At 39.8% G+C, this 11576-nt stretch overlaps 1 protein-coding gene across 1 annotated transcript in view; it reads left to right on the top strand.

Annotated features, from left to right (window-relative positions):
* The window catches only part of LOC123508984 (FACT complex subunit spt16-like), a gene marked incomplete in the record, with an annotated part of 182272 nt that overhangs the window by 118138 nt on the left and 52558 nt on the right, over positions 1–11576 (top strand). Inside the window, 1 exon segment of the mRNA XM_045263088.1 lies at positions 3534–3729. Coding sequence (XP_045119023.1) covers positions 3534–3729 — 196 coding nt within the window.

Below are 11576 nucleotides of genomic sequence, written 5' to 3'. Positions count from 1 at the left end.
ACCAAGCTTGAAATAAAAGAGTTAATGAAGGAACTGGATGAAGAGAAGGCAATGGGACCGGATGAAGTCTCAGGCAGAATACTGAAAGAATGTAGGGAAGAACTAGCAAGTCCTATATACAACATCATAAAATGCTCAATAGAAAATGGAACAGTGCCAGTAGAATGGAAAAGAGCTGAGGTGGTTCCCATATATAAGAGCGGAAGGAAGAAGAACCTTTAAATTACAGACCGGTATCACTAACTAGTGTAATATGCAAGATGTGTGAAAGAATAATAAAGAAACAATGGATCGAGTTCCTTGAAGACAACAAATTAATATCAAATAGCCAATTTGGTTTTAGAAAAGGACGGTCTTGTGTAACTAATTTATTGAGTTTCTATTCTAGAATAGTTGATAGAGTACAAGAGAGAGAGGATGGGTTGACTGCATCTATTTGGATTTAAAAAGGCGTTTGACAAAGTGCCACATGCAAGATTACTGTGGAAGTTAGAGGAGAAGGGTGGCTTAAAAGGAAGCACATTGAGATGGATAGAAAATTATTTGAGGGGGAGAGAAATAAGGACGGTAGTTAAAGATATGAAGTCCAAGTGGAGAGCAGTAGAAAGCGGAGTGCCACAGGGTCAGTATTGGCACCAATACTTTTCCTCATTTATATTAACGACATGCCAGAAGGAGTGAACAGCTACATAAATCTGTTTGCAGATGATACGAAACTGTGCAGAGTTATAAAGCAAAAGGAGGATTGTGAAATACTGCAAGAAGACCTAAATAAGATCTGGGAATGGAGTAAGAAGTGGGAAATGGAATTCAATGTGAACAAAAGCCATGTCATGGAAATGGGAAAGAGTGAAAGACGACCTGTGGGAATCTATAAGATGGGAGATGGAGTAGAACTGGAGAAAGTCAAAAAGGAAAAGGACTTAGGAGTGACGATGGAAGAAAACAATCAACCAGTAAGCCATATTGATAGAATTTTAGAGAAACATATAATTTGCTGAGGAATATTGGAGTAGCATTTCACTACATGGACAAAGAAATGATGAAGAAATTGATAAATACTATAATAAGACCCAGATTGGAATATGCAGGAGTAGTGTGGACCCCTCATAAAAGAAACACATAAGGAAATTGGAGGCTACAAAAATGGCTACAAGAATGGTCCCAGAACTTGAAGGGATGACATATGAGGAGAGACTAAAGGCTATGGATCTACCAACCTTGGAACAAAGAAGGGAGAGGGAGACCTGATACAAGTCTATAAATTGATCAACGGAATGGACCAAGTGGATAATGAGAAACTGATCCTGAGAGAAGAATATGACATCCAAGCACAAGATCGCATAGTAAAAAGCTGAGAAAGGAGAGATGTCTGAGAGATATTAAAAAATATCATTTCCCGCAGAGATGTATTGAGGCGTGGAACAGTTTAGATGAAGAAGTAGTGTCTGCAACGAGTGTGCACACTTTTAAAGTAAGATTGGATAAGTGTAGATATGGAGACGGGGCCACACGAGCATAAAGCCCAGGCCCTGTAAAACTACAACTAGGTAAATACAACTAGGTAAATACACACACACTCAGTGGTTAGAGTGCTGGCTTCATAAGCCAGAGGACTGGGGTTCGATTCCCCGGCCGGGTGGAGATATTTGGGTGTGTGTCCTTTCACATGTAGCCCCTGTTCACCTAGCAGTGAGTAGGTACGGAACGTAAATCTAGTTGTGACCTTGTTGTCCCGGTGTGTGGTGTGTGCCTGGTCTCAGGCCTATCCGAAGATCGGAAATAATGAGCTCTGAGCTCGCTCCGTAGGGTAACGTCTGGCTGTCTCGTCAGAGACTGCAGCAGATCAAACAGTGAAACAAACAGTGAAACACACACACACACGCACACACGCTCGGTAGCTCAGTGGTTAGAGCGCTGGCTTCACAAGCCAGAGGACCGGGGTTCGATTCCCCAGCCGGGTGGAGATATTTGGGTGTGTCTCCTTTCACGTAGCCCCTGTTCACCTAGCAGTGAGTAGTGCGGGATGTAAATCGAGGAGTTGTGACCTTGTTGTCCTGGTGTGTGGTGTGTGCCTGGTCTCAGGCCTATCCGAAGATCGGAAATAATGAGCTCTGAGCTCGTTCCGTAGGGTAACGTCTGGCTGTCTTGTCAGAGACTGCAGCAGATCAAACAGTGAAACACACACACACACACACACACACACACACACACACACACACACAACACACACACACACACACACACACACACACAAAGGAGACTGATTAAATTACAGAAAGGCTGATATTGAGAATCTCAAGAACTATTTTAAAAACGTAAACTGGGAGATGGAAAACTCATTAACGGTTCAAGAGAAATATAACTTATTTTTGGAAATATACAAAACTGGGGTCAGGGAATATGTTCCGAAATATAGACCTAAAGAAGAAGGAAAGAAAGATGGGTTTAATGCAAGATGTGCTAGGGCAAAGGAGAAATGAGATGGAGCATGGAAAAAGTGGAGAAGAGAGAGAGAGAGAGAGAGAGAGAGAGAGAGAGAGAGAGAGATGGCGGAGAGTGAGTGATCCTACTACATGCACCTCCTTCTACTTTCCTTCACCCCTCTTCACTCTTCTTGTTTCTGTTAAGGGAGAGAGCAGGTGAGGTCACAAACCAATCGGGGCTCGTTGTACGGAAGAGGTTGGCAGATACGAGTCCAACCATGTACTGGAAAACAAAACATAAAAAAATCTTCAGTTCATTGTGGTTGATTCTCCTGAACTTTTTGCGATGATTGTACCTTTAGATCAGTTCATATACCATAAAAATAAATGATTTCTCTCATTTGTCATCTTCGGAAAAGGCCAAGAGAGGACACATTATAATTTTTCTCTAAAATTTGTGTGGGGTTTATTTCTTAATGTACTATCTTTTATGAAGAATCACTTACCATCATTATTTCCACATAGGAGAGAGAGAGAGAGAGAGAGAGAGAGAGAGAGAGAGAGAGAGAGAGAGAGCACTGTCTCTGAGTTAGGTATCTCCCCATCCCAACTCAGCCCTGATAAGGTGTTGGGAGCTGTTTTCAATTGCTAGGAACGAAGAGGTTAACAGTGTGTAAACATGGTGTTTGCACGATGTTAATACTTTACCTCAGTCTATACCTGTCTCCCATCAAGCTCAGAAAAATTGTTCTTTTTATGATTTGATGATATATATAGTGGTATGTATAATGTTATTTTACTATACATATTATTTTTAATCTATTTTAATCAGATTTTAAGTGTTTACTGTTATTTTGTGTTTTAAAATGTTTCTGAAGCAGTGTCACACTGAAGAAATCTACCGAGTAACAGGCAGAATGTCTGTTGCTGAGTATTTGTCCATTGAGATTTTGTTGTCTATGAAATCTGAAATCCAATGAATCAAGGGCTGAGTTTCTCTCTCTCTCTCTCTCTCTCTCTCTCTCTCTCTCTCTCTCTCTCTCTCTCTCTCTCTCTCTCTCTCAATAAGTTATTAGGTCCATTTGTCACAGAAAATGATATTTCCAGGCTGTGTGGTGAACCTTACTGAGTGGCCGCCATATGTCATTGTGCTGGATGAGGTGGAGTTGGTCCACTTTGAGCGTGTGCAGTTTCACCTCAAGAACTTCGACATGGTGTTCGTGTTCAAAGATTACTCAAGGAAGACTTCTATGATTAATGCTATTCCCATGCAAATGTTGGATCATGTCAAGGAATGGCTCAAGTAGGTGGTTTCTGGGTGTAAGATCATCTTGTTTTTTATCATGTTAACAAAAACTGCCTTTTCACATAATAATTGTTAATAGGTACTGGAGGATGCATTTCATATATAAATTTGTTTTTTTTATTGTGGCTGAATAATTTTATAACTTTGTCATAGGTTGTAGAAAAAATTTAATCTTTGATCAGTGATCCCTACAGTTCTATTATATCACAGACATCTGTTATTATCTGTTCCATCTATGAAGTCCGTTCTAGGTGTGGCAGATTCCGGAATTCCTGATGTTGGAAAGTGCTGAAAAGTTGCCAGATTCGCCAGATAACTTAATTTAGCACATTCAACTCCGTATGCTGGAAAAAAAAATTTACGTCATATATGTGCTATCAAACTAAGTAATAAATTATTAGGAAGATCTCTAATCAGCTTCACCAAGCACAGAGAATGTAATATGGCAAAACGAGCGAAAAATGCTTGGTTCATGGTCTCATTTTGGGACACTTCATCACCTTGAGTGAATTACTTTATTTTCAGTAAGCAAGCACATTTCATTGGTTCAAGTTAATCAATTAGCAATCAAATCCAGAAAATGTGATGAATATCAAATAAACACGATGTTTTATGCAAAATCCTTGTATGACTTCAGTGAAAGATTGTCCGTTCCGTATGTAAACAACATCAAGCAGGTTTCTACCTGCTCTTCACCGGTTATAGGCAAATAGTTCAGGGTCTGGATGCGATGCTGACGGTCCTTTGCACCAATCTATGAAGTGCTTTGACCAGATAGCATGGTCCTTGGTAGCTCTCCACGTTGGGCCTCGTTTACATCGTGTCTCCCATAATATTCTTCGAGCCGCGTCTTTCTTCCTGGGAAACACAGTCCATCCTTTCACGCCTGGTTTTTCTTTATTGATATAGAATTGCAGTCAGCTACAGCACATGTATAAACCGGCATTCTGTTCCAGCTTTAAGAACACTCCACACTAGGGTGACCAAATTTCTGAAACAAATTCTGGGGACATTTTCAGTTCAGGGAGGTAAAAACATGTAGTGTTTTTGCACTGGAAAAACTAAAACGGGGACACTATTCATACCATTTCTAAACCAGCAATCAAAAGTTTCTCTCGTCTTATTTACCCAAGTTGCAAAGAAAAAAAAGAATCTCTACCTGATGAAATATCTAAGATCATAAACACCCATTAGCTGTTAAAATGTGTCTGCTATACACTTCACCGTCTTCACGGAAACTATATAAAAAAAATAAGGCCTTCTCCTTATTCTTGACATTCTAAAAGAGTAATTATAAAAGGACATAATTATCATAATCAAACAGCGTGCATGCTCCCCCCCCATCTCTCTCTCTCTCTCTCTCTCTCTCTCTCTCTCTCTCTCTCTCTCTCTCTCTCTCTCTCTCTCTCTCTCTCTCTCTCTCTCTCTCTCTCTCTCTATATATATATATATATATATATATATATATATATATATATATATATATATATATATATATATATATATATATATATATATATATATATATATATATATATATATATATATATATATATATATATATATATATATATATATATATATATATACATACATATATATATATACATACATATATACACAGTAATACTCCGCTTAACGAACAGGATAGGAGGTATCAAAGCTGTTCATTGAGCGAAAATTCGTTAAGCGGACGTAATTTTGCCATAGAAAATAATGGAAATAGGGGGGGATGCATTCTGGGCTGGTCCCCAACATACTACATGGGTTAAAAAGTAAAGTAATGCATAAAGTGAAATCTTACATGGAATACCAAAAAAATAAAGCAGAGATGAGATCAGCCACAGACAAAGCGGGAGACTTGCGGCCACTTGGCCGCTTTTTCTTCTTCTTGTGACTCTTTTGCTTGCGTGTTACTTTCATTATGATGTTTATGTTTTCACTCCTCTATTGCCTGCTATAATGGATATCATATCTTAGTATTCATATATGCTTATGCCATGAGGATAACCTGGACTCCGTGACACTTAGTGATAGTGAATTACTAATGAAATACTGCGGTATTTCATTAATAATTCACTATCACTCAGTGCCATGGAGTCAAGGTTATCCTCATGGCAGGAGCGTATATGAATACTAAGATATGATATCCATTATAGCAAGCAATAGAGGAGTGGAAACAAATATCATGGGGACAGACAACACGCCAAGCTAAAAGGGTCACAAGAAGAAGAAGCGCGGCCGGTTGCTGCGTCTCCGCCTGTGGCTGATCTCATCTCTGCTTTATTTTTTGGTATTCCATGAAAGATTTCACTTTATTCATTACAAAACAATCCTTTCTCGGGGGCAAGGTTTGTAAAAAGCTAATAGAAATGTTTTGTGAACATAAATGCGAGAATGTGAGAGAATTTGTATGTAGTTCCTCTAACTTCCAATGACTCATATGACATCATAAAAGTAGTGGTACACTGGTGGCCCAATATGCTGCCAAACGTATATGTAATTTTTTTTTAATTCATGTGGTATGTTGGGGACCAGCCCAGAACGCATCCCCCCCATATTTCCATTATTTCCTATGGGAAATACGTCCGCTTAACGAATTTTCGGTCAATGAATAGCTTTGACACCCCCTATCCTGTTCGTATTACTCTATATATGTATGTATGTATGTATGTATAACACAGCCTGTTCTCGTGCTACACATGATAGAGAGGTTGCCCACAAGAGGTGCTTGAGCCTTCCATCTCCTCGATCTCATCCACTTTATATTTCTGCTCGGAATCATGCCAAGTCTGTTCTTCAACTTGCCAAACACTCATTCATAAGTAGAAAATGTCAAAATCTTCCAAACTCAAACTCCCCTGGAGACTTCTGGCATCTAGCCAAAAACATCTCCAATAACTTCACTTCTTCATCTTTCTCTCCTTTAATTCATCTTGATGGCACGACTGCCATCTCATCTGTCTCTAAAGCTGAACTCTTCTCTCAAAGCTTTGCTAACAACTACACCTTGAATGGTTCTGGGCTTGTCCCTCTCTCTCCTCCTCCCTCTGATTAATTCATGTGTACAATTAAAATTCTTCGTAATGATGTTTTCCATGCCCTTGCTGGCCTAAATCCTCGGAAGGCTTATGGACCTGATGAGGTCCCTCCTATTTTTCTCAAAAACTGTGTTTCTGTGCTTGCACCTTGCCTGGCCAGACTCTTTCAGCTTTGTCTATTGACCACCTTTCCTTCTTGCTGGAAGTTTGTGTGCATTCAGCCTGTTCCTATAAAGGGTGACCATTCTAATCCCTTAAATTACTGTCCTATAGCTTTTATCTCTTGCTTGTCTAAGATTTTTTAATTTATCCTCAATAGGAAGATTCTTAAAAATCTGTCACAGCAATCTTCTATTTGATCGCCAGTATGGCTTCCGTCAAGGTCGCTCTACTGCTGATCTTCTGGCTTTCCTTACTGAGTCTTGGTCATCCTCCTTTAGAGATTTCGGTGAAACTTTTGCTGTCACATTATACATATCAAAAGCTTTTGATAGAGTCTGGCATAAAGCTTTGATTTCAAAACTGCCCTCCTACGGATTCTATCTTTCTCTCTGGAACTTTAATCTTAAGTTTCCTTTCCGACCATTCTATTGCTGTTGTGGTAGATGGCCACTCTTCTCCTAAATCTATTAATAGTGGTGTTCCTCAGGGTTCTGTCCTGTCACCTACTCTCTTTTTATTATTCATCAATGACCTTAACCAAACTTCTTACCCTATCTACTCCTACACTGATGATACCACTGTGCATCTTTCCACGTCCTTTCAGAGATGACCAACCATTCAGGAAGTCAACAGATCACGCAGGGAATGCCTGACTTCTGATCTTTCTAAGATTTCTGATTGGGGCAGAGAAAATATAGTAGTTTTCAATGCCTCTAAAACTCAGTTCCTCCATCTACCAACTCGACAACCTTCCAGACACCTATCCCCTCTTCTTCAATGACACTCAGCTGTCTTCCTCTTCCACACTGAATATCCTCGTTCTGTTCTTTACTCATAATCTTAACTGGAAATTCACATCTCATCTCTTGCTAAAACAACTTCTATGAAATTAGGCATTCTGAAGCATCTCTGCCAGTTTTTCTCACCCCTCCAATTGCTATCTGTTCAAGGGCCTTATCTTCCCCTGTATGAAGTACTCTTTGCATGTTTGAGGGGGTTCCACTCACACAGTTTTATTAGATAGGGTGGAATCAAAAGCTTTTCTTCTCATCAACTCCCCTCCTCTGACTGACTGTTTTCAGCCTCTTTCTTACCGCTGAAAAGTTGCATTTCTTTTTATCTTTTACTGATCACCTACGGCCTCACTGCAGTAAGGCGGCGTCACACTAGCACTTTTTCGTCTTCTTTTTCTGTCAATTTTCTAGCGACTGACAACTTTTGCAGACGGTGGCCATCAGACACAAGCTTGCCTCCGCCTTTGCCGCGCTTGTCGATTGTAAACAAACATGGTTCCTCATTCACCCCAGCAAGCCGCGGCTTTTTTTGCACCTTATAATGTAATCAGCTGTTCTGTGATCCCAAAGGCAACGGTGACCTCTAATACTCTCTATGAGAAATTCGTCAGTGTGTTTTGTCCACTGCTCACCTTGGCCAGCTACTTGGAATTTGCCTTGGAAATATTCCAAAGCGTAGCACATTCGCACTCCCCTGGAAATGTACACAAACAACTGAGGAACTTTTCATTGCTAGGCTAGAAGAAAAAAAATATGTATACAAATATATATTCATCAACTCATTTAAATTTCTTGTCATGATAATAGCATTCTTCCGTTTAACAAAAAAAAAAATTTTTTTAATAAAAGTTGATTAGAAACCATTGTTCTTATTTTGACTAAAAATTGGCGCTAGACGAAAATGATGCGTTCTGTCTGACTCAAGACGACGGAAAGAGTTGACGGAAGAGTAAAAAGACGACGGAAATCGCCTGAGACGACGGAAAAAGTGCTAGTGTGATGCTGCCTTTAGGCTTTCTTCTTCCTCTTATCCCTATTCTGTCCACCTCTGTAATGCAAGAGTTAACCAGTACTCTCAATCATTCATATCTTTCACAGGCAAACTCTGGAACTCCCCTCCTGCTTCTGTATATCTGACTTCCTACGACTTGTCATCTTTTAAGAGGGAGGTATCGAGACATTTGCTCCCTAATTTTGGCTGACCCTTTTCTTTCTTTTAGAAAACCAGCACCGAAGTGGGCCTTTGTTTTTTTATAATATTTGTTTTTTTGCTCTTGGCTGGCCCCCTATCCTACATAGAAGAAAAATAAATATATATATAATATATATACAATGGTGCTTCGACATACTATTTTAACTTCTTCCGTGACGATCGTTGTATATCAAAAAAGATATATATCAAATCAATTTTTCCCATAGAAATCAATGGAAATACAATTAATTCGTTCTTATGATATGAATTTCCACCCCACCCCCAAAAAAATAAATAAATAACATGCTTTAAATACCAACCAAATATAGATTTAATATAAGAAAATTACAATGTTTATTGTATGCATGATATAAATTAACTATATGGCTCAAAATAACAACTTAACCCGCAAAACTTGGAACACATCGATAGACGTTCATCACACAAGGCACGGGGCACGTCAATAGACGTTTAGGCTTTTTATGGCTATATTTTGGTTATTTTCTTCCCGTTTTCTTTGCTTGTGAGCTGGCAACACTCATCAGGAGTAAACGTATACTCTACGTCACTGTGTCACCAACGATAAATGGTAGGAGCGATCGACAGTCATTTCATTGTGTCTGATTCTGCCACCTATCCCGCGCGCCTTACTTGGGTCTCTCGCCATATTATTTTTGAATGAGAGTGGTATCAGAACAGGAGAGAGAGAGAGAGAGAGAGAGAGAGAGAGAGAGAGAGAGAGAGAGAGAGAGAGAGAGAGAGAGGGGAGGAGAGGATACAAGGGGCCCATTTTCTTGCGCTCTAACCAAGGCCGCTGAACCCAATCGGACACAAGGCCACGTAAACCGATGTTACTATCTCATTCAACCTGTGATATTTTGGTAACCATGACATCTAGAGAGTTCTGGTTTTTTGCATTGCAAAGAGGAAGAGGTGCTTGTGGACAGAAAACCATTTTTACTCACTCGTTTATTGAATTTATAAGTGTAATCAGTATATAAATACAGGCTATTTTGTGTGTTTCTCGCCAAACTTTAACTTTTGGGACCCATGATCACGGGGGCCTTGAGTTCACAAAACTTAATAAAAAATACACATGGCCAAGGAGCACAGACACATACATACACAAAGGATGAACAGCGATACACAACGTGAGCTGAATGTTCGGGTTAGCTGGGTAGCTGAGCGATCGCTGCGCCACCTACCAATACACAACGTGAGCTGAATGTTCGGGTTAGCTGGGTAGCTGAGCGATCGCTGCGCCACCTACCGATGGCTAATCATATCTTAACCCTTTCCTTCCGGCAATCGTATATGTACGATTCCATCAATGCGTCCGTAGCGACGGCGATCATACCCGTAATCAAGAATTTTCGCACCTCAATTTTGAGCTCCAAGTGCAGTTTCTCGAGTCAGATGATGAGTGGAAGTGTCTGGCATGTTTCCGCATGTAGTGTTGTCACTATAGCTCTGGAAATTTAGCAGTAACTAAGCTATTTTCCCTTTCTCCGGGCGACACATGGCAACCCCAGCGACCCACCGGGTGGAAAGCACCATGGTAAGTGCGAAGAGACATCCTGATAAGAGCGAAGGATCTCAGATCATAACTCATCATGGAGCAGGACAGAACATATGTATTTAGCAGTGCTTCTGAGTTTGAAGACAGTGACAGTGAATATTTAGAAGAAGAAACTGAAGAAAGCGAAGACATTAGTGAGGACTCGGAAAGTGAAAAAAAATATTACTTATCATTCTTTCATGTTAATTTTTTCATTATCTTTGATTTTATAATAAAATGGTAGAAGGTAACTTGTCAGAGAGAGAGAGAGAGAGAGAGAGAGTGTGTGTGTGTGTGTGTGTGTGTGTGTGTGTGTGTGGCGGGCGGGCGGGCGGGCGGGCGGTGTCATCGCTCTCCGGGCTGTTTCTGGAAGACGGATCACACAGCAGGAGGAGGAGGAATCCTTGATAAGGCATAAACTGAACTTTCAGAGATCACATCGAGCTACATAGTACATCATTGTATTCAGAACAAAGAGAAAATAATTATTAGTATTCAAACAGTTTTCTGACAATTTCTAGGTTTACCATTTTTAGCCGTCATAGCAAACAGGAAAATAGTTTAAGCGCCGGAAGGAAAAGGTTAAAAATATTGTCGTATTTCAAGGTGTAAATTATATGAAATCTTTCGTCGTATATAAAAAAAATTGTATGTTAGGGCAATCGTATGTCGTAGTACCACTGTATAAATATATATATATTTCATTTTATTTATTCATTGTTAATTTTTTTCTTTTTTCCACACCACTTGTATGAGGTAGAAGTCTTGGTTGTAGCTTCCATCTTGCTCAGTAACCAGAGTGGAGGTGAGGCATGAGCCATGACATGTGACCTGACACGACCTGGGTGAGGGACCTAAGGGAGACATGCCGATCATCACCACCACATCATGGCAACATTAGAAAAAACCTCTGCCCCTTGTCATGGAATTTATATAAATTGTTATAATCCTAAACTTTGATACACATTGTACTCTGTGACTTACTTTATTATGTACAGCATTCATAAAATATGGATGGGAAATAAGAGAGAGACCCATGTAAGAAGATTGATTGGGCAGTATGGCTAGAGGAAAACAAAGTGACCTAACGCACTTAA

This window comes from Portunus trituberculatus, chromosome 25 (assembly GCF_017591435.1).
Source record: "Portunus trituberculatus isolate SZX2019 chromosome 25, ASM1759143v1, whole genome shotgun sequence".
Classification (NCBI taxonomy): Eukaryota; Metazoa; Arthropoda; class Malacostraca; order Decapoda; family Portunidae; genus Portunus; species Portunus trituberculatus.
The sequence above is the reverse complement of the archived record's forward strand: the minus strand, read 5'-3'. Positions and strand labels throughout refer to the sequence as shown.